Genomic DNA, 27,065 nt, shown 5'->3' with positions numbered 1-27,065 from the left:
TTATCAAACTATTATAGTCCAGTACTTTCGCCTCCTTAATTGAAAAAGCCCTCATGATTTATTATATTATTTCTGAATATTCTTTATGAAATTCCTGATTCCATTTATCGAACATATATATATATATATTTTAGATATACTATTAATTAATTGTTTCCAAATAATAAAGCCATGAAAGTTTGGTTCCTATATTTCTGGTCTAAATAAAACAGAAAAAAAAAGCAATTTATTTTCCCAATTAACAAAAATAAGGAAGTCTGCAAGCACAGAAAATAATATGGGGCTACAGCCTATAACAATTTCCATTTTGTTTTTCTGTGTCCACTTTCTTAATATGGCGGCTATAATTTAATAACTCATTATTCAGCCTAAAGTATATATACGTAAACATGAAATTTAACTTAATATCAGTTAATATTATGAATTTTAGTTTTAGTTTTATACATAAAACAGTATCAAATGGATACATTCATTTTATATAATAGTTTTATGTTCAATATAATATTTTATGTATATTATATTATATAAAATATATATATTTATTTAATTAATTTTATATAATTTAAATATCTATTTATATAAACTCTTTATGTATTATGCTTAAAAAATAGGGGAAATAAGCCAGTTTTAGTTTTGATATTACTAGCAACTTCATTTTTTTTTTAAAAAAAACCGAAAAAGAACAAGCTCATATTATCACACGCGCCATTTAACGACACAACGGTTTAATTGACCGTTAATATATTATAAACCAATCATTTCACTCCACCTGTCAGTATTAAGAAGCAAAGAAAATCACGCGCAGCATTGGCAAGTGGGATTAGAAATTCACTTTCCTCTAGGTGGACTCAAAGCACACATGCATACTCACACACATTACTACGTGCTAATATCGATTTAATTTATGTGATACATTTCATATTTTAAAAATATATTTATAAAATTTATTTAAATCTTGAAAAACAAAATATATCGTTTAGTTTGATTTCATTTATTTCTTCCAAAATTTGAATGTTATTGTATATGAGTATTCAGGATTGAAGAAGGTAAATATAAGTTAAAAAAAAACATAATTACGTTTATTTATTGTAGAGAGAGAAAGTAGATAGAGAAGCAAAAATAAGAAGACGAAGAAGTCTTCTTCATAGTGTTGTTAATTTCTGCAACTTTCTACATTTAGCTTTTTAGTTTTTTTTCAGCTATACCAAAAGTAAAGCCTCTCTCTTTCTCTCTCCATCCAGATTTACAACTATTATTACTCTGTTAAAACAATGCTTTGCTTGCATTCGTAGTTTTTGTTCTTTTGTTTTTCATTTTCAGCTCAATTATATGAAATCATGATGTTTTTCCCCAGCTACTTCCTCATTATTTCTTCATAATTTACTTCATATTTGGTGGGTTTTTCCTTTTTGTTACTCTACTTCAATTTTTACTTCTCCATCTTCAACTGTGCAAGAGTTAAGTTTTTTTTTGTTTGTAGATTTGTTGTCTACTTTTCAATTTTTGAATACCCATTTTGGTTATCAGTTTGGGTGTCATTGATTTGCTTCTTTTTGGTTGTGTTATGATGAATTTTGGGTTTGATTGAAGTACTGATTTTTTTTAAAATTTTTTTTGGGCTATTTCAGATTGGAGGTTTATGTATTGGTTATGCAGAGTGTGTTTCCAAAGAAAGAGTAGATTGAAGAAAAGGGTTACAGTTTGGATCAATGGGTGGGAAGAGATCTGTGTTAGGGTGCTTGAGTTTGGAGATCTTGGTGGGGATTTTGTTAATTTTTGCTGTTCAGCTTTCAGATGAAACTGACCCTGGAGATGGTAAGGAACAACAAATACTATTATATTTCAAGTTGTTTTGCGTTGAAGTAGAGCTGGAGAGGGATGCTAGTTTTCATGTTTTGGGCAATGCTGGTTATGGGAGACTGAATTATGAGCTGAGCTAGTTGTTAACTTGAACTTTATTTTGGGTAAACGTTTTTAAGTCGGGGGAGCTGGAGTTATCCAAAATTGGTCGGTTAAATGAATAGTCTTTATCCATTTCACGAATTAATTTAGGACATGACCTGCAGATAGGAGGCTGTGGAGGAAACATATTAGAATAGAATGTTAGTAGGTAATGGAGTGTTGTCTTGCTTATCTTTTCATGCTAGTAGTCATAGTATTTCCTTGGTAGTTTCTTGTCCTTGTATATGTGTTACTATTATTGCACTATTTTGTTGCTGTTACTGTTTCTGGTGGTTAAATGAATAGTCTTTATCCATTTTCGGAATTAAGTTAGGACATGACGTTAGATATGAGGTTGTGGAGGAAACCGATTAAGGTAGAAGGTTAGTAGGTAGTGGAGTTTTATCTTGCTTATCCTTTCATACAGGTAGTACTAGTATTTTCCTCGTAGTTTCTTGCCCTTCAGTTTTTCGTTACTATTTATTATCGCACGATTTTGTTGCAATTACTGTTCCTTTTCTTTTTTTCTTCCCAGAATGCTTTGTCATGCTTTCTATAGTATTTTGCCACTATTTCTTCACTTCCGTTGTTTCTTTTTTTTTCGATATGCCTTTTCTTGAGTTGAGGGTCTATTGAAACAACCTCTCTACCTCTCAAGGTAGGGGGTAAGGTTTGCGTGGGATTACATTGAGTATGTTGTTGTTTGAATTAATTTACAAACAACTCCATCATACACAAACAAAAAACCTTAAAAATAACCTAATCGTTTCACTTACATTCTTAAAAAACTTGCATGCCACAGTTACCTATTCTACTAACTGTGGACAAGCTGTCATTCTTTCAGAAAAAAAAAAGAAACGGTCTCAGGAAATTGAAGCGGAAGAGGAGGCAATGAAGTACTGACTCCTAGGTTGCTAGTCAACTGTAGGGGGCTATGGCCTCCTCAAGTGATATGTGAATTCAACACATGTTATTATTGTCCTAAATATCTAGTATTGCCATCTTGATCATATAAGCTTCGCTTGGTTTGAAGTTAGCATTCTTTAAATGTTTGGAATCAAAATTTCTAATTCATTCATGAATCAATATCAACAATATTCTTCAATGGTTTCTTATCTCAAAAAAAAAAAAATATATTCTTCAATGGTTTTGTAATTTCTAACTCTGGCATTTTCCTTTCTGTTGGTCTAGTTGCTGCAATTAATGCCTTACATGCTTCCCTGGGATCACCTTCCCTTCCTGGCTGGGGTGTTAGTGCAGACCCATGTGATGGACAATGGCAAGGGGTCGTATGCGAGGAGACGAATATAATATCCATGTAACGACCTCTTATTCGTTGCAGCATTTCATGGATATTTGGAAGTTATAATTTTAATCCTTCTAATCATCTTCTTTGCAGTCAATTAAATGCTGCTAACTTGGCAGGTGAACTTGGGGATAACTTAGCATCATTTTCTTCTCTCAAAACAATGTACGTGTACCCCACAGATATATCTCCTTTGTCATAATTTGGTCGCGTTTTCTGTGCATGTGCTGCATATATTATGTGGATGCTTCCTTTTCTGGAGGTTTCTTTTATTGTGTGACACCTGAACAATAATTGTTGAAACTTCTTGTGGCAGAGATCTGAGTAACAATCACATCGGCGGAACCTTCCCATCCAGTCTGCCAGTTACATTGCAGAATATGTATGTATTATCATTATCCTAGAAGGGGAAACAGAGAGTGAAGCTTGAACTATTACAGCTTACCTTTTGGGCAAACCATTAATTGTCTTTACCTTTTGGCAGTTTTCTTTCAGATAATGATTTAACCGGAAGTATTCCCAGTTCTTTATCTTCCCTAAGTCAACTTTCAGCAATGTGAGTTTCATCTTATATTTTAGATTGGAGATTTCCCATTACCGTAATCATGGTTCCAGTCAGCTATGCTTCTCTTTTGTTTCAGGTCTCTCAATGGAAACCAACTGACTGGAGAACTTCCAGATTCCTTTCAAGGCCTTACAGCATTGGTTAATCTGTATGACACCAAAACAAAAGCATTTCAATATTTCCATAGAGGTTTTTAATTGTCCATAATTGGTGGATTATTTGTATTCTTGCAGTGATCTGTCAAGTAACAGTTTCAGCGGAGCCTTGCCGTCATCAGTAGGAAACTTGTCCTCCCTGACTACTCTGTGAGTGATTCTACATATTGTTGAATTGGTTTATAATTTATGATCAATACAAAAGCAGCTTATTTCTTGATTTTCAGACATGTGCAGAATAACCAGCTTTCTGGAACTCTTGATGTTTTACAAGATCTTCCCCTCGCAGATTTGTACTCTTCGTCACTACTTTTAACTCAAATACTACTTCCAGGTCGATAGAATGATATATATCGTACTAATATCTCCCATCTTTTGTGTCCCTCCAGGAATGTGGAGAATAACCTGTTTTCTGGGCCCATACCTCAGAAGTTGTTATCTATTCCCAATTTCAAGTAAGTACATTTCACTTTCTGCTTCTTATACTGTTGTTTATCTTCCGGCGCGTAATCTCTACAACATATTCTCGGCCGCCTATTACATTCTTGTGCAGTTGTGTGCCTCTTTGTTTGACACAATCTGCTAGACACATTCAGAAATTATGGAGACAATCCTTGTTGAAGTTCGATTATTACATGCCAAACTGCTCTTTACTTTTTGTTAATACTTAATACCCTCTTTCTTAAACTGAGTGACTACCTTGATCAGCTTGTTATTCATGGACAATTAAGGCAGATAAGATCTGAAGGGCTACAATCGTTAACATAAACAACAATTATACTGCACACTCCTAAAGCTTTAGCACATGTATCATCTGTACTCAGCTTCATATTCCCTACCCACTTCAGACCATACTAAACTTTAAGTTAACATACTGGTAAATATCAAACTTCACTAAAGGGGACCATACTAAATTTTTTAGTCAACATACTGGTAAATATCAAACTTCACTAAAGGGGAGAGCATTTTCTGTGCAAAATGACAAGACTTGAATAGGCTTCATCATCTCATTAAGTATGGATCACCGGAAGAGTTCAGAGTGACTTCTTTATTACACCTTAAGTTTGTTGGTTGGCAATATTAAATGCAATTGCTATTGGCAAACTTCTCAATTTATGAACCAATCCATTTAAACATTTTATGTTCGTAGAAATTTGTGTGCGAGTGTGTGTGTCTGTCTTTATGTAAGTTTGTGAATACAAGACCTTGTTAAATTCCTATAAGCTAGAAAAACCTTGTTCTGAACTACAATACTCTTTGTCATAAGCAGGAGAAATATTATAAAAGGTGTTTCGTGTTAGCCTGTATGTTAGCTGCACCGTCTTTAATAATAGTATTTTAGAAAATTGTTGAGTCCCACATCATGTAGCATGAGGACTTTGACTCCTTTATATGGTCTTGGACAGTCCTCATCTCTTGAGCTAGCTTTTGGGATTGAGTTAGACCAAAGTCTTTTTTATATTATTGTAGATCTGATATGTTGAAGAGTAGAGTCAAACGATAAAAACTTCGACTAACAATTTATGATATATTTTTTCATGATATTGATATGCAAAAAATTGCAATTTGTAGTACTCTTTGTATAGTTTTTGAATATCTAAATTTTTTGTTTAAAATATCAAATTAATATTTGACTTTCGAAATTGGCAACATGACAAATAAAAGTGGACAGAGGGAGTTTCATCAGCACAATTACCTAAAAAAAGAAAAATCCTAGCACTATGCTGCTCAATTTAACAATTAGACAAAAAAGCATCTAGCGTACACAGTAAATTGGAAAAAATGTGAGGTATTATAGGCTAAAGGGTAGAGTAGCACAAAAACCATATGACACCCATATATGATGCATATGTCACGCTGCATGATGGACTGCATTTTGGTCATATTTAAGTTCACTAGCGGGCTAAAATTTATTTAAGTTATGAACACAGGCGTGAATTTCATATCATGTTGTTCTAAAAGATTTGTTTGCCGGGAAATTTGATTTATTGAACGATATTGGTAAGGGTACATATTGATCCATGCTAGGACGATGTATCAGTTGTTTCGTTCTTTTTTCCAGTGTCTTATATAGGCTTTGACTCTTGACTGACTTTAATTATGAGAACTGATGGCTAGTGCTTTCATCTACTTGCTAATTTTGTTCTTGACGTGCAGAAACACTGGAAATCCTTTCAACAGTGTCTCTCCTTTGTCTCCACCCAACAGTAGTATCTCTCCTTTGTCTCCACCTACTTCGTTTACGAGACCCCCTCCAGCGCCACCAGGATCACCCTTTTTTAAGCCTCCAACTTCAACACAGACACCACCACCTTCAGAAAGAAAACCTGGACAAAAGGCTGATGGACCATCAGCAACTGCAGAGTCTAGTTCAAAAGGAAGCAAAAAGTCTGTTAAAAGGGTAGTCTGGATATCCATTGCATCAGTTTTTTCATTTATAATATTGGTATTAGCAATCCTGCTCTTTCTGCCAAGATGCTTTAGGGAAAGGAAAGAGACAAATTGGTCCAGACGGCACGAAATAGCTCCTGATGTGGCCTCCAGGGAGAATCGTAGAGAGAGTGGTTTATTGGTCCTACCTGGACATGATGTAGAGAAAGGTACTGCAAATTATTAAACCTCTCAACTATTTTATTGTGTGTATTATTGCTAGTATTCCTTAGTCTGGCTTTTTTCCTTAGTTCTTACAGGGAGAACTACCACTCTTTAATTTAGGCTCTATTTGAGTCTGCAGTCTTGACATCTAAGCAAATATATAGTGGTTATCCATGTGCCCAGGGGCAGACCCACCCTTACCCAGGGGTGTCAAGCGACACCCCTTTGTTTACATGATATATAGAGGTCAAATTTGATTTAATAAAATATATACAAGTATTGACACCTCTTGACACAAGTCAAAAGGTTTAGTCTACTGGTTAAGACATTGCTTAATGATCACAACCATTGAGACCCCTTAATGACAATGGCCGCTACAGGATTGTCAAATTCTCTATTACAATCATAAATACCCTGCAAAAGATTCGTGAATTCGATATCTGTGTTTCCAACTTTCAGAATTAAAAAGCTATGACTCTTAACCTCTTCTACTCTTTGATGATAAGTGGATTTCATATGTTTTGAACAGCTCCTCCTCTGGTGAGGCCAAAGGAAGATCAACAACCAAGGAGACCGGCCCGCACTCCCATGCCACAGCAGGAGCAGGAGTTAAATGTGCAAAACCTGAGGGCAGTGCCAAAGAAGGATAGTAGTGAGATAAACCTAAGCAGAATTGATATTGATTCGATGTTGCCACCACCTCCACCGCCACCCCCACCTCCGCCACCCCCACCGCCACCACCCTTTCCTCAAGAGAGAGTTATTGTGAAGCCAATTCCACCTGCCGACAATACCGCAATGAAGTTTCCCCACAGGCCACTTCCACTAACTTCTGTGAAATCTTACACAATCGCATCTCTTCAGCAATATACCAACAGCTTTTCTCAAGATAATCTGATAGGATCAGGAATGCTGGGAACTGTGTACAGGGCAGAGCTTCCAAACGGGAAGGTACAAGTTATGAATGAACTATAATGTTATTTGATACTTGAAATTACCAACTGTGTTTTCCTACACTGCTGTATTCTCTTGAACCTAGATTGTCAGCTTTTCTCTTCTTACTTATAATTCCCTTTTTTGGGGGTCTTTTCAGTGTTTTGCGAGCACTAAAAAAGCCTCTTATCTGTTGTTGCATTACGTGTCTTGCTCTTGCATATCTGTGCTTAATTGTTTAAGAATGATTTGCGGACTGACTAATAGTATGTAAATATGATTTTGTTGGTGGAAATTCGGAGTCATATATATTAGGGTAAACTGTATTTCATAAATACGATAAAAGCAAAATTACTTCCAATTGCTTCATGAGATATTTCTTGTAACTTAAATTTTCTTTTAGGACGTCTTTTGGTTCTTATCCTATATTATCTTTAAGTGGCATTTTGTTCAAGTAGCCAACACCAATTGATAAACTGTTGTCATAGAACAATCAACATTCGAGTTGCATGAGCTTACCATTCTGATTTGTACCCTAGTTTCTCATTTGCTGTATAGCAGGATCTGCCAAATACTGATGCATCTTTTCTAACGAGAAACTTTTTTATACTCAGAATATACAATGTCCCTGTTTAATTTTTAGTATACTTTTGTTTATCTGGCATGCAATCTTAACCCTCATCCCATTGCTAATATTATTTGAATCATTTGGTGGTCACATTGTTTTACTTCGGACACTTAACACTTTGAATGCTTATGCAGTTACTTGCTGTCAAGAAGCTGGACAGAAGAATTTCCAATCAACAGAAGGATGATGAGTTTCTTGACCTAGTAAACAATATTGACGGAATTCGTCATGCTAACGTTGTCGAGTTGATGGGCTATTGTGCAGAGCATGGTCAAAGGCTTCTGGTTTATGAGTACTGCAGTAGCGGGACACTACAAGATGCGCTGCACTCTGAGGATGAATTCAAGCAACAACTTTCATGGGATACACGGATCCGGATGGCTCTTGGAGCTGCAAGAGGCTTGGAGTAAGTAAAATAACCAGTCACATATACATACAAACCACATGCAAATATACGAGTATATACATATGAATTATGGAAAATTTTGATGTTGAAGAGTTTTTTGGCAGTGATCTATAAGAAATTTCTGTAAGAAGTTCTAATTATAATTTAGCACTTGAAGGTAGCAAATAACTCAAATCACAAACTAGTCCTGAACTTTCATGCCTTGTACATACGACATGACATAAAATGATAAAATACAGGTGGGAGATGGTCTTTATAAGTATATGTGAACATTATATTTGGTGCTATATTTTGGTTTATGTCCTCCACATGAGTTCATACAAGGGAAGTTGAAGACGATTGTTGAAAGAAAATAACGTCGTAGTCATCCCACCCGTGAATTATTAGTGGGATCGCTAGTTGATCTAATTCTTAGATTTGCATGAAAAGCGAGTTAAAACAAATTTTAAATCTCACGTATTAATTATTTGTTCTTCTATGCAATGAAGGTATCTCCATGAGGTCTGTGAGCCACCTATTATCCACAGAAACTTCAAATCTGTCAATCTTCTCCTTGATGAAGAGTTGGCTGTGCATATCTCTGACTGTGGTTTAGCTCCACTGATATCATCAGGTGCCGTGAGCCAGGTAACTTACCATCCAAATTGGATTAGAAGTATGGAACAAGCGGACATTTACCTCTTGGGGTGGGGTGGTCATTTTCTGCTTGCATTTCCAGTTGAAAGAAAAGCAAATTCCAGGTTTATGATGGAAGTGAAAATGTGAACTAAATAGTACTAGCTGTTAATAAAGGGGTGTAACGATGATCAAAATGCTTCCAAGTAACACACCGGAGTAGAGCAGTAATTAAATAAAACATAGGTTCTTGCAAATGGATAACTTATAGTTTAGAAATAGTTGATTTTGTAGTAGTGCCAAAAGTTATATGGTCAATTTCAGACGGGTTAAGTCTCTGTCCCTGTAAATCTGGATATCAGGAAACAAATCTAGCTAGTCTGAGACTACCTAGTTGCCAGCTAATCTGAAGTATTTATCATGTTTTAGCCTTTTATAACATTTCAATGCTTCACGAGATCTAAGTAGACACTGGTGGAATTTGTAAGCAGGAGAGTATATCCTTTCCAACATATGCTGGACTTGCCTTTTCATCTTTGCCCCTTGACAAAGAGATGAAATTTAGTGATCCTTGAAACTATTCTCTACATTCTTCAGAAGTAGAGGCATTTGCCTCTGCACATTTAATATGACAGTGATAAGGTCCTGTATTTTTTTCCCTGTTTGAGAATTTTTACTTCTAAAGACGTGGGAAGAACAGTTTCACTATGTTAGTTAAAGGGGATTTCAGAAACTTGAATTCTATTTTATTTTTATGAAGTCCACATTGTCTCCTCTCATTTATAAGAAACAGTAGAACACAAGATTGAGCTAAAAAAGACATCACGGATATGACTGGTCTTTTTTTACTTGTACTTCATATGATAATAGATCTGCTACTCTAGAAGCATGTGGATCATCAATTTTTGCTGCATCACTCTTTGCTGAAACCTTGCCTCTTTTGTTTTTCTTTATGCACCGTGCCGAGGAATTTGAAATTGAATAAGTGAAGTTGTACTTGATTTTCAGTTGTCAGGACAACTTCTTACCACCTATGGCTATGGTGCCCCGGAATTTGAGTCAGGGATTTACACTTCTCAGAGTGATGTTTACAGTTTTGGTGTGGTGATGCTGGAACTCTTAACGGGCAGAATGTCATATGACCGGTAAAGCCATTTGCATCTCATTGAATAAATTTTGTTCTGTTGTTCTCTTCCAGCTTTATCATTACCTATATATCATATTCAGAACTCGAAGTCGAGGAGAGCAATTCTTGGTTAGATGGGCCATCCCTCAGCTACATGATATTGATGCATTGACAAGAATGGTTGATCCTTCTCTCAAAGGAAAGTACCCACTTAAGTCATTATCACATTTTGCTGACATAATTTCCCGCTGCGTTTTGGTGAGTTTTTAATCTTTTCTTTTATTACGAGCGAGTAATTTTTCCAAATCTCCATTTTCTTCAATCCTTTACCAAACTTTGGGTACAAATGAAGGAAAAAGGTAACATGGGAAATGATTTATTTCTTATCACAGAGATTCAAATAAAAAGTAAAAAGGAAGGAACTGTACTATGTCAATATAGGAACTCTACACAGGGTGTCTTTTGTTTTTCGTAGCCACTAGATTATGAATTATTTACCAGTTTAAGGACATCTGTGAATCTGTAGTATGAGATGTACCAGGTTTATAGGTATAGTTAAAAGTTACAGTGAGCGGAAACATCCATGTCGATGTTCCCAAATCTTTTTCTGCTCTGGTGTCTGAATGCCTTTTCATGACCCAGGGATGAGTGTGTGTATGTTGTAGTTGAAGCAAACAACACAAGGAAAGTCTGGATCGGTGAACAATTTACCGATAATACCCTATTCACCAAATTAAATCTTGTGGCAGAACACACGTGGTTAACTAGCACACAATCACACACCAAACAAATAAATAATAAATAACACAAGGATTATATGAGGTTTGTCAAAACCCATGTCCTCAGGGAAGAAGCGGAGAAAATTTTCCACTATAAAAGAGAAGAAAACAGTACAAGAGATCCCCTATTACAACCCTTTTAAACACCCAGTGTTTCCCCAATCCAACTGGCCTGGCCTAACAATATAAGCAAATAATAGTAATTCAAAGCTTTTCGGGGTTGGGCCACAATTCGGATCTGCCAGAATCCAGCACAAAGCTTGTAGAAGCAACAGATATATTACATTCCTCTCCTTCTGCTTATTGTTTTTCCTATCTTTTTGTTTATTCGGGAGGGTGGTAAATTTCTCACTAGGTATTATGCAATTTTTTGTTCAACCTAATACTTGTGTATGTGAGGGGGGGAGGAAGAATGAGGTACACTCTATTGGTTGGACATATCATTGTAATCGCTATATCCATTACATTTATATAATGGTCAAATTTCGAATGTTTCAATGAACAGAAATCTATACTGATAAGTTAAAAGGAACCAATTGGTTGGTGTAACTCCGATGTGAAGCCTGTTCGTGGTGTCCTCTCCATTATCATCTTCCTGTTACCCTTGTAGCAATGAAAGAGGAGATTAAAAGCCTCCTATGATTTATTAGGGATTATTTCCATTTGGCTCCACCTTCTATATCCTATTCACTATCTTATAGATTGATCGCACTCACCAATTGTGCACAGAGCAACTAGTACAAAGTACCATATTGCTGTTAATCAAGGAAAGAGTGAAGTAGTTTTCATGTGGCTGTTTTGTAAAGCCCGTCTCATATCTCTTCCAAGCATGACAAGATTAGCTGTTGCATAGTATTTGCCTACGCATTTTGTTGTAACTATCTTTAAAATTTCCTTGCAGCCTGAGCCAGAATATAGGCCACAAATGTCAGAAGTGGTTCAAGACCTCATACAAATGATAAGAAGAGAATCTCCCAGTAGATCAGATGAAGAATGATTTGAACCAGACATGTATGCTATAGCAGATTCAGGCATAGAGTAATCAAGACTTCCAAGATATTTTTACTTCTGCGAAGAACTTAACTCGAGCTGAGATACTTGGAATCAAAGACTTAGATGCAGTTCCCTGCCAGCAAAGCTTCACACCTCCAAGACCAAGGGCTGGCTAGAAACTGCACAATTTCAACCAACACAGCTCGGGTTTATCCTGATTCTCAGTACAATTTTTTGCAAATCATTCTAATGTTCAGTTATAGGCCAAACAGAAACCAGAATGCATAAAATGCACTAACCCCATTGTTTTGAGAGCTTATTTATGTTTGTTAATTGGTATATCTAAAGTTGTAAATCTTTATTTGTTCTGCTGTACATTTTCAATTGTTTGTACAAGAATATTCTTCACACTTCAACATGGACCTTTTGTAGCACAATTTTCAGCCTTTCAGTATCATCAATGGATATATTGAATAATCACTTGAAGGTTGTAATTTTATTATTCCTCCAAATATTATTATTATTTTTAATATACTTTTTCTAGTTGGTTAAAACTACCATAAGCACATGAGATTGAGTATAAAATTCTTTATGAAAAAACTGTTTTTCCGTAATTACAGCTAGAATATATTTCCCTTAAAATTGTGAGCTAAAATTGGGCAGTATGTGGCGCATCACTTTTTACCTTTTTCCTACCTTGTGGTTAAATCATGTTTTTATCTTTTCTCTTCTTTTAGGAAAAATAGATTACGATGTAGAAAATCAAATGTACACATATTATATGTATACTTATTCGCAATTCATAGTATTTGTTTTTAAGGTTTTTGTCACGTTTTCTTATATACGTCTCACTTACAAGTAATAAAGAATATTTTGCTTTCTTAAACATTAATTATTTTTAAATCTAATAGAATGAAAATATATTTATTAAGTTAAAAATTCGTAATTTGGTTAGAGTTAGATAGGATTTATCTATCACCGGATAAATAGATAAAAATATCCTATAAAAATAATTTCGAAGAGTAATTAATATTAATCGTCAAATGCGGGATAAAATAATTTCACGGGATATACTAAGATTGTTATCTTCATATAAATAGAGTGAGTGATAAGCTGTATTAAAGCCTTTGTCTCTGCTGTCATCTCGTGAATGAATAGCTACATTGTAACGTGCAGTACAATTTCTACTGGCAAAAAAGAAGAAGAATATTTAAGCAGAAGCAAATTCAGGGGAAAAAAGTAGTAAAGATATCACGTCTATTTCATAAAAAAGGTGTATACATATTGGAAATCTAAAACCCAAGTTGTTCAAGATTTCAGATTTGAGCTTGTTTGAACATATCCAGATCTGTGGAAGAGGTGATGGCTGGTCGTTACAATGACAATCCTTTTGCTGAAGAAGATGAAGTGAACCCATTTTCGGTATATACCCATATGTTCATTTTTACTCTTCTTTACCATCTACTTAGTACTAACTACTAGATTTTGTGACATTTTGGGTTTTAGCGAAATGGGGTTTGAGGGGGTGGATTCTTGTGTTAAAGATGATGTTTTTTTTTTGCAGAAAGTGAATACTGGGTTTGGAGTTTTGTTTAGTTGGTAAATATTGTCAGATCTGTTACTAAGATTGTGGATCGTGTTTTCCTATTCAACTTCTTTTCTGGGAGAATGTTAGTTGAAATGTTTAGTATGAGCTAGAATAGTTCTGCTTCTCTAGGATTTGGGAGCTATTTGAATTTTAGTGAACGAGATTGTAGTAATTGAGCTATTGGAGAATTGAGTTGTGGCTTGATTTTCTTATGAGAATCATGCAAGATGACAATGTATGGGGTGGGATTGTTAGATTAGGTGAACAAAGTAGTTTCTGCAATAGAATGGGAATTTTTTTCTATAGAGTGATGGCAGATTAAGGGCGTGTTCAGTATGAAAGGGAAATGTTTTCTAGGAAAATAAGTGGATTTCTACTTATTTTCTTGTATCCGGTACAATAGCATAAAGTATTTTTCTAAAAACATTTGTGTATAATCTAGATAAATAATATGAGAGGTGGTTCGATGGGATGGGGGCTACGCGGTTTGGGGTGAAGATGAGGTGTGATGGAGGGCGGAGAGGACACTCAATGTGGAATGCTACTTGTTTTCCCTACTTCCATTAGGGAAGTCATTCTTAAGGAACTTGTTTTTTTAGAGAAAATGTTTTCCGAGAGTTTTGACCAACCGAACATGAGACAACCAGATGTTTTCCCTCATACAGAACACACCCGAAGAAAAAATATCAGTTTTTTGAGCAGGAGGAGAAGGGTGGGAATTTTGTTGCCTTTGTGCTTCACTAGTGTGAGAATAATACAATGTGACTGCAGTCTCAGTAAAAAAAAATTGGGATAATAGTATTCAGTATAACATCTTTGGGATGATTGGTTGTTGTTTAGTATTTATGGATATTGTGCTCAGTGCTGATTTAACTATGGCAGATGGAACTTACATTTTTCCATTTGTATTTTGCTCTTTCCCACAAATTATTACTTGAATCGTGCTTCCTTTTCTTTTCTTGTTTTTTAGTTTTTTATGTGCTTCATATTTTTCTTGTTTTAGGACCGAGGACCTCTACATAAGGTTCAATAGAAGTGGTCCATTTTATATGAACACAATAAGATTTTCTTCCAAAGTTCTCGGGAGTTTTCTCATTTGAAAAGTGAGTTGCTGAAGATATGGAAAAAGAAATTATTACATTTTCTTGAATTCTAAATAATCCGATGTAATAAACGTGCAAAATTCTTCTAACCCCATGAAAGGCCCAAATGCTACTGAAAAAGGTGGATCATACACTAAAGTTTTCTCATAAATCAAGCCTCATCTCTCGGAAAAAGGAAGCAATTCCTACCAGAGTGTGGATCATCCTAGTTAGCCAGTGTAGCAGTTTACCGCCATAGAGATATTGGGATTTGATTTTATTATTGATACTAGGGTCCCAACCAAGTATCTTAATACTAGCGTCTATGGCCTTCTGATGACCTGTCAATGTATTTAACAAAATGGTAGTGCATTTGCAACTAGTGTGGTCAGCAAAATGAGGAGAAGTAGTTTGTCTCCTTTGCTATTTCAAAATCAATTTTGTCTACACACCCAACTAGCAAAATGTACAACTAAGGGCTGATGTTTATGCATTTGTGTTTAATTTAACACCTTGTCCTCTGTCCACAATGTAACTTACTGACTTCATCATTGGGATAATCAATCTAGTTTGATTTGTATTCTGAAATAATTGGAGCAGGAAATTTTCAATCTCGTAAAAGCTGATGAATTGTTTCTTGTGTACATATTATGCAAGACTTCATCTTCATTCTTGAATAGTGAGAATATCCATTTGCATGTTCTTCTTTTTATTCTTAGTAATGGTACGCGGGTACTTTACTTGTGCATATTATGGTACTTAGTACTTACTGAATTCTGCAGAATAATGGAAGTGTTCCTGCTGCTGCAAACTCGAGGCCTTATCCTCTTCCTCATGAACCTGCCGGCTATGATCGTGGCGCAACCGTTGATATTCCTCTTGATGGTTCAAATGTAAAATTATGATTTGATAAATTTAGTTTGCACTTTTTTCTTCCCTGTGACTACTATACCTGTGTTCATTTGGAGTATAGGTTTGAGTTTTCATGTATTTTACTCATATAACTAATCAGGACATGAAGAAGAAAGAGAAAGAACTCCAAGCTAAAGAGGCTGAATTAAAGAAAAGAGAACAGGTGGGTTGTTACTCTACATTTATTCTTGCATATCTTCCACAATAGAAAACACAAGTTCTTTCTATTCTATTGCTTGTTAATTAGGAAAGCCGTGTAAGATTATCTCTTACCAAATAATTATTGTTGTCTTGCTCTAGATGATATTATCTCTTATTTGGTTCAAGGTGCTGCAGGCTGTCTTTTCCTTTTAGGCATTTTGTACATTATTAATGGTCAGTTTTATTGGTTTAATATAGGAACTTAAAAGGAAGGAGGATGCAATAGCAAGAGGTAGTTTTCACTGTATACACGTTTGTCTTTACAGTCTTTGAACTAATTCAAGAGTTTTGCTCTTTTTTTCCCCTCTGCTAATTGATTTTATTTCCAATCTCTCCTTTTCCTTTTTCAGCTGGTGTAGTGATTGAAGACAAGAATTGGCCACCTTTCTTCCCCATCATTCATCACGATATCGCAAATGAAATTCCTATTCATCTACAGAAGTTGCAATATGTTGCATTTACTACACTGTTGGGTATGTCCGCATGTCTTCCCTATAAATATCTTCTCTTATGGATGCTATTAGTGCCTCTAACTTGACCTTTCCAATAAGTAATCTTCAACCTTATAGGTTAAACTGACCTGAAAGATTTGGATGCATATTACTTTACCAATATTCCAAAAAAAAAGGATTTGGATGCATATTATTATTATTCACTACTTTCTTGGTTGACTATGTTCCAAAAAAAAAGTGTTCTGTATAGTATTCCAAGCTATCTATTTGCCTAATAGTATCATATGCTTCCAAAGAATTTAAAACATAAACTCTATCTTTTAGACAAGCTTTTTGTGCAAATGGTTTTAGTGACACATGGATTAAGAGGGTCTACGATTTCCTCTAAGTGCCTACTATTGTCTTTGGAATTTGGGGTAAAGATTTGAAAGGCATACTAGTTCACATCACTTGTAGCTGTACATCTCAAAAATACCAGTTCAAATTGAGATAAAAGAGAATGAAGGAAAATTTCTAGATGGTTTTTGTTAGAATGATTCATGACAGTCATTTTCTTTCTTTTATTGTTCAATCAGACTACTTTCTTGGAACTGATTTCTTTAGTTAATGCTCATGTGGTTGAGTGACATTGGACATGGTAAATTGCAGGTCTGGCAGCCTGTCTTGTATGGAACCTTGTTGCTGTCACCTTAGCTTGGATCAGAGGAGAAGGTTGGTTGCGCTGGAACTTCATTTACTGACCTCTCTAATTCTTTGTGAAAATTAACCGTCTAAGGTTTGCATTTTGTTGTTGTAGGTCCAACTATCTGGTTGCTTGCTGTTATCTACTTAATATCAGGTGTCCCAGGAGCCTATGTATTGTGGTATCGGCCTCTCTATCGTGCGATGAGGTACATATTTGTGCTTCCTTAGTAATCGATTATATCATTTTTCTTTTAATTTCTGTAGTGTGATTGTCCCTTCCAAAAGAGTATATTCTGATATCCATTTTGTTTTCAGGACTGATAGTGCGCTGAAGTTTGGGTGGTTTTTCTTAAGTTACGTGGTAAATACTACATTTTCTTTTTGGTTTTTCTTTAAACTGCTGAGTTGTTTATAGAGGAACTCTGAGTACCTTTTTTCCAACGTGTAGTTTCACATCGGATTCTGCATCATTGCTGCTGTGGCACCTCCAATTTTCTTCAAGGGAAAATCTTTGACGTAAGTTACCTTTTATGTTAAAATGGGCAATGGTTGCTGGTACAAACCATGTTTGGCTGTTGAGTTATATTTAGTTCTTTAGCTAATCTATGTTTTCGTTGATAATATGATGCTTTCTTCTTAAAATAATAATGGCTCATTCTTTTTTTCACTTCCTTGTTTAACAGTGGTATCTTGCCTGCAATTGATCTTTTAGGCTGGCATGCTTTGGTTGGGGTAAGCTTTTATATTTTTTGTCTCAAAGTTTACCTTTAAAAGCACACCACTGAACCGTATATTTCATCTGAGTTCGTATTCATGCTATTTGATATATTAACAAATCTCAACTCTTCTTAGTATTCTTTACCCATTGTTTATACAAGAATCCCATGAGATCGTACATTATGCTTGTAAATTCGCTTCATTTTGCAGATATTCTACTTCATTGGAGCTGGATTCTTCTGTCTTGAAACACTGATGAGCATATGGGTTATACAGGTTTAGTCATCTACCTCTCTTTGTCATACTACTTTGGTTGGTTCTGTCTCACCCCAAGCATCTTTCAATTTTGCTCCACCTTGTGCAGCAAGTCTACATGTATTTCCGCGGAAGTGGAAAGGCTGCAGAGATGAAGAAAGAGGCTGCAAGATCGACTATGATGGCTGCACTATGACGACATTATTGTAGGGTCATTCAAGCATATGCAGTTTTGGTCTTCGTGTTTGTTAAATTCTTTGATTGCTTTCATCAGTACAACTTAACTAAATGATGCAAATGTAATTCTGGAGTACATAGTGATATCAATGAGTAACACTTGAACAGCCTCATGTTATGTACACATTTATAGTAATTTGATGCTCATTGTGCCATTTTTCTGAATTATTTATATGGCGGTATTCAAATTTCGAGAGTCAAAACTATAGCTATTTTGACAGATTTGTAGCCATACAACATGTTTTGCAAATAAGTTGGAAGTTTTTCTTATCAAATCGATTATTGTTGAAAATTTTCTTTTCCACCATCTATCAATTCTCAAATATGTCCAGTTTGGCCATCCATATGCTTTAACTTAAAGTATAAATTTACCTGCGAATATTCTTATCCCATAAATGTGTTGGTTAAAAAAATTGTCTTGCTGTATTTTTCCAAAAGATAAAATGAGTAATGGTAAATAGCACAAAGATTTGGAAAAGCTTTTTGTAATAACAATCTTTTTTTTTTGGAGAAAAAAAATTTGGTCCAAAAAACTTTAAAACAAGTTGTAGTTTTGTCTTTTTTTTAAAAAAAAAATATTGTGAGTCTATTTCAGTGGAAGAAGATTTTTGCTTCAATAAGTCCCTCTTTGCTCAAAAAACAACCAGTAAAATCTCATAACAAAAGTTTAGCAAGTATAGAATAAATGTAAATTTTATTATTATCTCGTAAAAATAAAAAATGATTGCTATTTTTAAAAAATCCTTGGCTCATATATAAATTTCTTTTTTCAAGTTATTTTTTTTTTCAACAAAAAAAAATCTTCAAAAAAATAAACTTATTTTCCACTAGGAATATCTTTTCCCTCTCTTTATTTCTGGCCGGCAGCTTATTTCCTTTTTTCAGCTGTTACAGTTGTTAATGAGTTGATAAATTTGCTTATTTTCTTGTTTTCATCTGTAAACAAGCAAAAAAAAATGGTGCTTCAAACTTCAACTTCCATGGTGATTGGAACACCTTATGAAACTTCACTTCATTCTCAACCTATTTCTTCACCTCAAAACCTTAATTCTCATTTCAATTTTAGGGTTTTTCTAGGGTTTAACTTGCACAGTTTTACCCAAAAACATATCTGTAAATCTCAACCTTCATCCAAAACTGACCACCCATTACACATAAACATCAAGATTCTGCAACCCCACAAGCTAAAACTTGAAGGAGATGATAAAGATAGGGTTTTTATAGGGTTTAAGCTGCAGTGTCATTCAAAGGCTGAAGCTTTACCTTCAAGAACGGTTATTAATGGTAAAAAGAAGGGATATGGTGGTATTTTGCCTTCAATTTTGCGTTCTTTACGCACAGAAAGTGATGTTGAGAAAACCCTTAATTTGTATTATGGGAAGCTTAGTCCTAAAGAGCAAACTGTGATTCTTAAAGAGCAGAGTAATTGGGAAAAAGCTCTTCGGGTATTCGAGTGGATGAAATCACAGAAAGATTATGTTCCGAATGTAATTCACTATAATGTTATACTTAGAGCACTAGGTAGAGCTAAGAAATGGGATGAGTTGAGACTTTGTTGGATTGAAATGGCGAAGAATGGTGTTTTCCCAACGAATAATACTTATGGAATGCTTGTTGATGTGTATGGGAAAGCAGGGTTGGTGAAGGAGGCTCTTTTATGGATTAAACATATGAAGTTGAGGGGAATTTTCCCGGATGAGGTTACGATGAATACAGTTGTTAAAGTTTTAAAGGATGCAGGGGAATATGATAGAGCAGATAGGTTTTATAAGGATTGGTGTACTGGGAAGATTGAATTGGATGATTTTGATTTGGATTCTATAGATGACTCTGAACCTTTTAGTTTGAAGCAGTTTTTGTTGACTGAGCTTTTCAGGACCGGAGGGAGGAACCCGTCTAGAGTTTTAGAAATTGAGAGAACTTGGAGGAAACCTCAAATGACTGCCACCTACAATACTCTGATTGATTTGTATGGAAAGGCTGGTCGCTTGAAGGACGCTGCGAATGTGTTTAATGAGATGTTGAAATCCGGTGTGGCTTTGGACGCTGTAACATTCAACACTATGATCTTTATTTGTGGAAGTCATGGCTACTTGGAAGAGGCGGAAGCATTGCTGAATAAGATGGAGGAAAGAGGAATATCTCCTGATACGAAAACATACAACATCTTCCTGTCTCTTTATGCTAATGCAGGTAAGATTGATAGGGCTCTTCAGTGGTATAGAAAGATAAGGAGGACGGGACTTTTCCCTGATGTTGTGACTTGTAGGGCTATTATTCGAACACTATGCAAGCAAAATATGGTCCAGGAGGTTGAAAATGTGATTAGTGAAATTGAAAGTTTAGGTATGTATATAGACGAACACTCTCTTCCTGTTATTATGAGAATGTATATCAATGAAGGGTTGATCGATTGTGCAAAGACAATTTATGAGAAGTGTCAACTGAACGGTGGGTTCTCATCGCCAGCTTATGCTGCCATTATCGATGCGTATGCTAATAAGGGACTTTGGGAAGAAGCCGAGGATGTGTTCTTTGGTAGAAGAGACAAGGTTATTCAGAAGAAAGCAATTGCAGAATATAATGTCATGATCAAGGCATATGGAATCGCAAAGCTATATGATAAAGCTTTCTCACTCTTCAAGGGAATGAAAAGCCAAGGGACTTGGCCAGATGAGTGCACTTATAACTCTCTAATCCAAATGTTCTGTGGGGGTGATTTAGTTGACCAAGCCAAAGAGCTCTTAGCCGAAATGCAAGGATTGAGATTTAAACCTTCATGTTCTACCTTCTCTGCACTAATTGCTAGTTATGTGCGCATGAGTAGGCTTTCTGATGCTGTTGATGTCTTTGATGAAATGTCCAAAGCAGGTGTAAAACCGAATGAGGTTGTTTATGGTACTTTGATAGATGGGTTTGCTGAATCTGGTAAATTTGAAGAAGCTATGCATTATTTCCGTTTCATGAATGACTCTGGGATTCAAGCTAATCAGATAATCTTGACTTCAATGATTAAGGCTTATAGTAAGCTTGGATCAGTAGAGGGAGCGAAAAAACTGTATGAGCAGATGAAAAACCTGCATGGAGGTCCTGATATCATTGCATCCAATAGTATGCTCAATCTGTATGCAGACTTTGGAATGGTCTCGGAAGCAAAAATGATATTTAATCATTTGAGGGAGAAAGGTCAGGCTGATGGTGTTACGTTTGCAACCTTGATTTATGCATACAAGAATATGGGTATGCTTGATGAAGCCATTGAGATAGCAGAGGAGATGAAGCAGTCTGGACTTTTAAGAGATTGTATGACATTCAATAAGGTAATGGCATGTTATACCACAAATGGGCAGCTTGTTGAATGTGGGGAATTGCTGCATGAAATGATTAACCGGAAACTTCTGCCAGATGGGGGCACATTTAAGGTTTTATTCACAATATTGAAAAAGGGAGGTTTTTCGGTAGAGGCAGTTAGACAGCTCGAGTTGTCTTACCGAGAAGGTAAACCTTATGCCAGACAGGCAGTGATAAGTGCTGTTTACTCTGCAGTAGGCTTGCACACATTTGCAATTGAATCCTGCAGCGTTATCACACAACCAGGATTGGGACTGCATCTCTTTGCTTACAATGTTGCAATATATGTGTATGGAGCTTCATCCCAAATTGATGAGGCACTAAAAATATTTATGCGAATTCAAGATGAAGGACTGGAACCAGATATTGTCACATTTATTAATCTTGTAGGTTGCTATGGGAAAGCTGGCATGGTTGAAGGTATAAAGCGGATATATGGCCAGTTAAAATACGGACATATCGAGCCCAATGAGTCATTATACAACGCAATTATAGATGCCTATAGTGATGCAGGCAGATATGACCTTGCTGATTTGGTTAGTCAGGAAATGGAACTCGATTTAGATGTGAAGAAGCTTACAGAATCTGAATCTGAAGGTGTTGTGGATGAAGTTTCTGAAGGTGGCGAAGGAGAAGATTTGGAAGGTTGATAAACCCATCAAGGCTTAGTGTGGCCTTGTGCTCAGTAGCATTCTGGACATATCTTATGTAATTTGAATTGACTAGCTTCTATTTTGTGCCGTTATATGTGGCCTTGTTTGTTATATAATTCGAGTTGAGCCCTTTGGGTTGAGTCAGAAGAATTGGAAGAATGAGCATGACCATGACCATGTTTGGTGTGAAGGTGGAAGAAGGAAAAGAAGGCAAAAATGGACAACCATCTATTTGTCTTGTTTATCAACATCCAATATCTAAAATTGGTTTGCTCCAGCTTATTCTGATTTGTGTACAGCTTGGCGACTCCTTAGGTAACATTCCCCATTTCCTTCAGCTTCTGCAACCTTTTGAACTGATGGTAATGTGTTTTAGGATTAGTAGAAGTAATAAAAACTGTTGAATTGTGTGAACATACGAGAAGGTGAATATTCTTCTTTATTTTTTCCTTTTCATGATGGGTGGTGGCTTAACTTGAATCTATAGACCTCTATAGCTTAAGCTGTTACGGAGTCGAACATGCTTTTATTTACTTAATCACATCTTCAACAAAGAAAGGGACAAAAGACAAGTGCTATTAGATTTTCTTGTTTGCTTTCTCCATTTTTGTCGTCTCCAATGTTAGTAAAGCATAGTTGTTTATCCTTGCTTTCAGTTTAGTTACGAGGATTGAAAGGAAAAAGGTAAAAAAATTATTTTTTTGATTAACCGAACAGCTGTTGAAAAATATCCAGGGAATAGAATGTTGGGATGGTGTAATTTTATGGGTGGAAAGGTGAAGTACAATGTTGTCTACTTATCTAGATTTCTGTCATCGTTAGTGACTTAGTGTTAGTGGAGTATAAAATATTTCTCTGTATTTACTCACCATCTTCCTTTTTAAAATAGTGGAGTCCTTATAACTGGAAAACACCTACGAAGTAGCTTATGAAGTGACTTTGCAGACTGGTTCTGCATTAGGGGCTCACGGTATTGAACACGCAAGCAATAGGCTCACCTAGTATTTATATCAGTTTTAGCTTCTTAAGAATGTCATGTATATCAAGTACAATAATATTTGAATGTGTAACAGGGTGCTCAAATTGGAATTTATGGAGCCAGTTTTCCTTAAAATGGATAGTAGCGACAGAGGTTAGTCTATGTCTTTGACTGCGTCTTATCATATTGTGTTTAATTTTTTGTCAAAAGAGTTATCCATTCACATCATTTCATAATCAAGGCAATTTAGTTTGTTTTAGGCTTGCAGTGCCTACAGTTTGATATGTGTCCCACTCTATTATACTGTTGAGTTGTTTACTGAGCACTATGTGTACTTTTCATCTTGTAGTTTCACATTGGATTCTGCACTGTTGCTGCTGCGGCACCTCCAATTTTCTTCAAGGGGAAATTCTTGACGCAAGTTGTTTTTATTATTTGTTAGAATGGGCAATGGTTGTTGGTATAAGACATTTCTTGTATTCGCAACCAATTGCATTCCCTTCCTTTTCGAGAGGACCATGTTTAGCTAGAGTTATATCAGTTCTCTTAGCTAATTTACGTCTTCATTGATAATTTGATCTATCCTTGTTTAACAAAAATGACTCAGTTCTTTTTTCATGTCCTTGTTTAACACTGGTATCTTCCCTAGAACTGATCTTTTAGGCTAACATGCTTTGGTTGGTGTACGCTTTTATATTTATGTCTCAAAGTTAATCTTTAAAAAACACTACTGATTCGTATATTCCATATGAGTTCGTATTCAGTAGAATTCGATGAGTAATTCATTTCCCATCACATCAGACATTTTGCTTGTAAATTCGCTTCTCATCTTAAAACTTCTTTTTCCTTTGTCATATTACTTGAGAACTTGTGTGTACATTTTTTTTCAAATTTGCAGCTACTCTACGTGTATTTCCGTGGGGATGTAGAAAGGCAGCGTAGATGAAGAGAGAGGCTGCAAGATCGACTATGATGGTAGCACTGTGACGACAGTCTTGTAAGGTAATGCAGTTTTGTTAGTTCTGTGCTAAAGATAAGATTCAACGTTCTCTGGATCATGTTGAATCTATGCATTCAATTGAGAAACTAAAGAACCGGATAACCATCCTCTTTTGTTCTCCATGAGATTGAAAATACAGGTAGAAGTTTAAATAGAAGTACTCTCTCCGTCTTATAGCATGTTTGGCCAAACTTTAGTTATTAGAAATGGTTATCGAAAAAAAATATATTTTTCTTAAGAGTGTTAAGTTTATGCTTGACTAATCAATTCGAAAAAATATTTGTTAGTATTGTATTTGAATTAACCCAAGGAATGTGGTACTTGTATAACCAAAAAGAGGAATATGGTCCCTTAGGCACCTAACTAACTATTTGGTGGTGTTGAAATATTGCTTTAATGTTAAGGCATATGGTTTGCCCCTTTCTATCACATTTGCCACTAGCTGTCAAAATGAAATTTTAATAATAATTTGTTACAAAAATATGAAGAATATATCACCTATACAATGTTCAAAACATATTAGAAACTTCAAGCGAGATTCGAACTAGCAACCTCAAAGTATACATTGAGGGTCACACCTGCCTTTATTAGTGCTCGTCATCTTTAAATACTCGATTCGCCTCTACTAAAAGATTTTTCCCATACTTTTAACACTCGAACCCGACGCATTTGATTCAACATAATATATATATATACAACTAGATATATATAAAAAAAAAATTAGAAACCCCAACTTGACAGAATGTTTCTTTTCATGCTCCTAAGTTAAGTATGGCCAATTATTGGCTATAGAACCTTTTGAAGACAAAAAAATTGAATGTCATGAAAAAATTGAAAACTCAACATGGGTATATTAATTGGTTGATACAGACTCACTAAAAATTGGACCCTCAATTGCCAACCCAAATCCTGTTCAATATACTATCATATTGGTGGCCCCAACATAAATGCAATTATCAACTTTTATTGATTTCACTTACCAATTCTTGGTCAAATATATTGAAATTTAATATGTTTTTTTTTTATATATATTCCTTCTTTGTAATGGTAAAGAAGGGTGCTTAGTGTCATGGACCTTAGACTTCAACTAACGCTTCATCGATAGCTTTAATTTTATACCTAAGTAAGAGGATAAAGTCGCGGGTCATGACATTAGTGTATAAAAAGAACAAATGCTATACTTAAGTCTATAATAATATAGGTGTTTGGACAATTTTCATTCTTGAAAAATACTTGCCTGAATTAAAAATTAGCAAACTTACTTTATAAATGATATATTAATTGCCTAAGTTACTTTTCAGTGTATTTGGAAAATGACCCTGTGAAATATGTTGGGTTGGATTTGGGTAGTGTGGGGGTGGGTGAATATAGGTAAATGTTAATAGTTCTGTCTTTACAGTAAAAGTTATTGTCGTGTGATTAATATCACGAATTCAAATTTTAAAAAGTATATACGGTATAGTTGGAGAACTTAATGCATTGAATTGACAAAAGCATGAGAAAAAGGAGAAGGTTTTCATTATACGGAAAAGAACAAAAGACAGGTAGTCTCCTGAAATGTTGAATTTGTTTTATGATCGTAGATTATTAGCTGGAAAGATCGAACCATCATTGAATAAGGTGAAAGTTCAAGTGTATCAACTCGAATTTCTCAACACAATACGAATATCTGAATCCAAATTACAATTGAGAATTGGAGCAACAAAGTAATAGTAAACAATACTAGTGGAGCATGCTAGGTAAAACAAAGGAGACGAGAGATAATCAAATCAACACGTAACATCCATAAAACTCTTTTTTCTAACACGGTCTTTTTTAACTAGTTGCTAATTGGACAGGATCTCACACAAAACTTTGATTCACAACATCAAGTATTCAATCAATTAAATTGTTAAGATTTTTCGAACAATACTCAATAGGTTAAATCATAAAATAAAAATTTCATTTTAACTCTAAAGCCAAAACTCTTCTAAACTATCGAATTTATTTTATAATATGATTGTCCCCATCAATCTGTTGGCTAACTAAAGCCTACTATTAATTTTAGGGGCAATCTTAGTTCTTAAGTCAAAAGAAACCTATGAAGGTTTAAAGGAGCCAATAAATTAAGTTAGCTTTTCGATAGTTCTCGTTGGAATTTGAAAATTTGACTTTTTTTATGTTAGGGTTAAAAAAATATTTTTCAAAATTTAAAGTTTGTACTTGAACATGCCTTTTTATTTGAATTTTTCTTCCTCTTTGTGAGTAAAAGTATAACTTTTCTATCCTTTTTGAAACTTGATTTAATTTTATCTAAAATCAAATTTCATCAACAAACAACACCTTCAATTTATTTTTGAAAATCTATGACTAAATAAGAGCTTAACAAATAACAATCATAAATAAAATCCCATTCATTAGGATCAGAGCATTTTTGGTCTTTCTTTTTTAAAATTGGAATCTTTTAGTCACTTTCAATATAAACGGAAAAGAAAACAATCTTTTCAGATCTATTGTAAAAATAATTCTCATAAATCCCTTCTAGATTCGAATGACTCAGTTAGTTTGGAGGTTGACCTGCGATAAATACTTTTTTAATGCCTTTTGAGTCGAGCATATCTCATAAAACTTGTCTAGTGAGATTCACATCTCTTGTGTGTTTTGCAGACTATTATACCGTTAGACTTCTATCCAATGCACATAAAATGCTCACTCGAAAAACAAAGACTATGTCAAAAATGATAACGACTACCGATTATTTTTAATTTAAAAAAAAATTATGTAGATGATGTTGACCATAGATTAAAAAAATATTTATCCTTAAAATTCAAATTATAGGTCAGCAAGTGTACCATGCCACAGTAATGTCCCAACTGTCTCTGCTTCAACTTTTACAGTACCTTTTTCTCAATTTCATCTCTATAAATACCTTT

The 27,065-nt window shown here is 35.0% G+C and overlaps 3 protein-coding genes across 8 annotated transcripts; all 3 read left to right on the top strand.

Annotated features, from left to right (window-relative positions):
- The first annotated feature begins 1,058 nt into the window (after positions 1–1,058).
- On the top strand, positions 1,059–12,522 carry LOC107026080 (protein STRUBBELIG-RECEPTOR FAMILY 3-like). Of its 4 annotated transcripts, none has more exons than XM_015226926.2 (17): positions 1,059–1,210; positions 1,629–1,815; positions 3,133–3,259; positions 3,341–3,412; positions 3,564–3,629; positions 3,732–3,803; positions 3,889–3,960; positions 4,046–4,117; positions 4,195–4,260; positions 4,357–4,422; positions 6,125–6,567; positions 7,092–7,513; positions 8,258–8,529; positions 9,018–9,156; positions 10,153–10,289; positions 10,372–10,528; positions 11,951–12,522. In XM_015226926.2, exons 2-17 carry the CDS (start codon positions 1,710–1,712, stop codon positions 12,044–12,046), a joined length of 2,385 nt encoding a protein of 794 aa, XP_015082412.1. In that variant the 5' UTR covers positions 1,059–1,210; positions 1,629–1,709; the 3' UTR covers positions 12,047–12,522. The 4 variants fall into 4 exon arrangements, with proteins under 4 accessions (XP_015082412.1, XP_015082413.1, XP_027774172.1 ...); XM_015226927.2 differs by having other exon boundaries at positions 1,178–1,394; XM_027918371.1 differs by lacking the exon at positions 1,059–1,210 and adding an exon at positions 1,217–1,458.
- A 630-nt stretch (positions 12,523–13,152) lies between these two features.
- LOC107026025 (secretory carrier-associated membrane protein 1-like) lies at positions 13,153–18,342 on the top strand. 2 transcript variants are annotated; one of them, XM_015226851.2, is made up of 13 exons: positions 13,155–13,281; positions 13,363–13,464; positions 15,495–15,605; positions 15,725–15,787; positions 16,024–16,057; positions 16,176–16,298; positions 16,926–16,988; positions 17,074–17,167; positions 17,277–17,322; positions 17,410–17,477; positions 17,645–17,693; positions 17,889–17,954; positions 18,043–18,342. In XM_015226851.2, the coding sequence occupies exons 2-13, from the start codon at positions 13,405–13,407 to the stop codon at positions 18,127–18,129; spliced, it is 864 nt and encodes a 287-aa protein (XP_015082337.1). In that variant the 5' UTR covers positions 13,155–13,281; positions 13,363–13,404; the 3' UTR covers positions 18,130–18,342. The 2 variants fall into 2 exon arrangements, with proteins under 2 accessions (XP_015082336.1, XP_015082337.1); XM_015226850.2 differs by having other exon boundaries at positions 13,153–13,464.
- A 649-nt stretch (positions 18,343–18,991) lies between these two features.
- LOC107026024 (pentatricopeptide repeat-containing protein At1g73710) lies at positions 18,992–24,445 on the top strand. 2 transcript variants are annotated; one of them, XM_015226849.2, is made up of 3 exons: positions 18,992–22,489; positions 23,248–23,306; positions 24,052–24,445. In XM_015226849.2, the coding sequence occupies exon 1, from the start codon at positions 19,127–19,129 to the stop codon at positions 22,169–22,171; it is 3,045 nt and encodes a 1,014-aa protein (XP_015082335.1). In that variant the 5' UTR covers positions 18,992–19,126; the 3' UTR covers positions 22,172–22,489; positions 23,248–23,306; positions 24,052–24,445. The 2 variants fall into 2 exon arrangements, with proteins under 2 accessions (XP_015082335.1, XP_015082334.1); XM_015226848.2 differs by lacking the exon at positions 24,052–24,445 and adding an exon at positions 23,503–23,853.
- Positions 24,446–27,065: the final 2,620 nt, after the last annotated feature.

This window comes from Solanum pennellii, chromosome 7 (assembly GCF_001406875.1).
Source record: "Solanum pennellii chromosome 7, SPENNV200".
Lineage (NCBI taxonomy): Eukaryota > Viridiplantae > Streptophyta > Magnoliopsida > Solanales > Solanaceae > Solanum > Solanum pennellii.
Note: the sequence above shows the minus strand (reverse complement) of the source record. Positions and strands in the feature narration are given on the sequence as shown.

Bases quoted from the DNA above. Each gene is read 5' to 3' on its own strand.
- LOC107026080 (XM_015226926.2), top strand. From the start codon at position 1,710: ATGGGTGGGAAGAGATCTGTGTTAGGGTGCTTGAGTTTGGAGATCTTG. The intron at 3,260-3,340 runs GTAACGACCTCT...TCTTCTTTGCAG, and splicing joins GAGACGAATATAATATCCAT to TCAATTAAATGCTGCTAACT. The intron at 9,157-10,152 runs GTAACTTACCAT...CTTGATTTTCAG, and splicing joins CATCAGGTGCCGTGAGCCAG to TTGTCAGGACAACTTCTTAC.
- LOC107026025 (XM_015226850.2), top strand. From the start codon at position 13,405: ATGGCTGGTCGTTACAATGACAATCCTTTTGCTGAAGAAGATGAAGTG. The intron at 17,323-17,409 runs GTAAATACTACA...TCCAACGTGTAG, and splicing joins GGTTTTTCTTAAGTTACGTG to TTTCACATCGGATTCTGCAT. The intron at 17,694-17,888 runs GTAAGCTTTTAT...TTCATTTTGCAG, and splicing joins GCTGGCATGCTTTGGTTGGG to ATATTCTACTTCATTGGAGC.
- LOC107026024 (XM_015226849.2), top strand. From the start codon at position 19,127: ATGGTGCTTCAAACTTCAACTTCCATGGTGATTGGAACACCTTATGAA.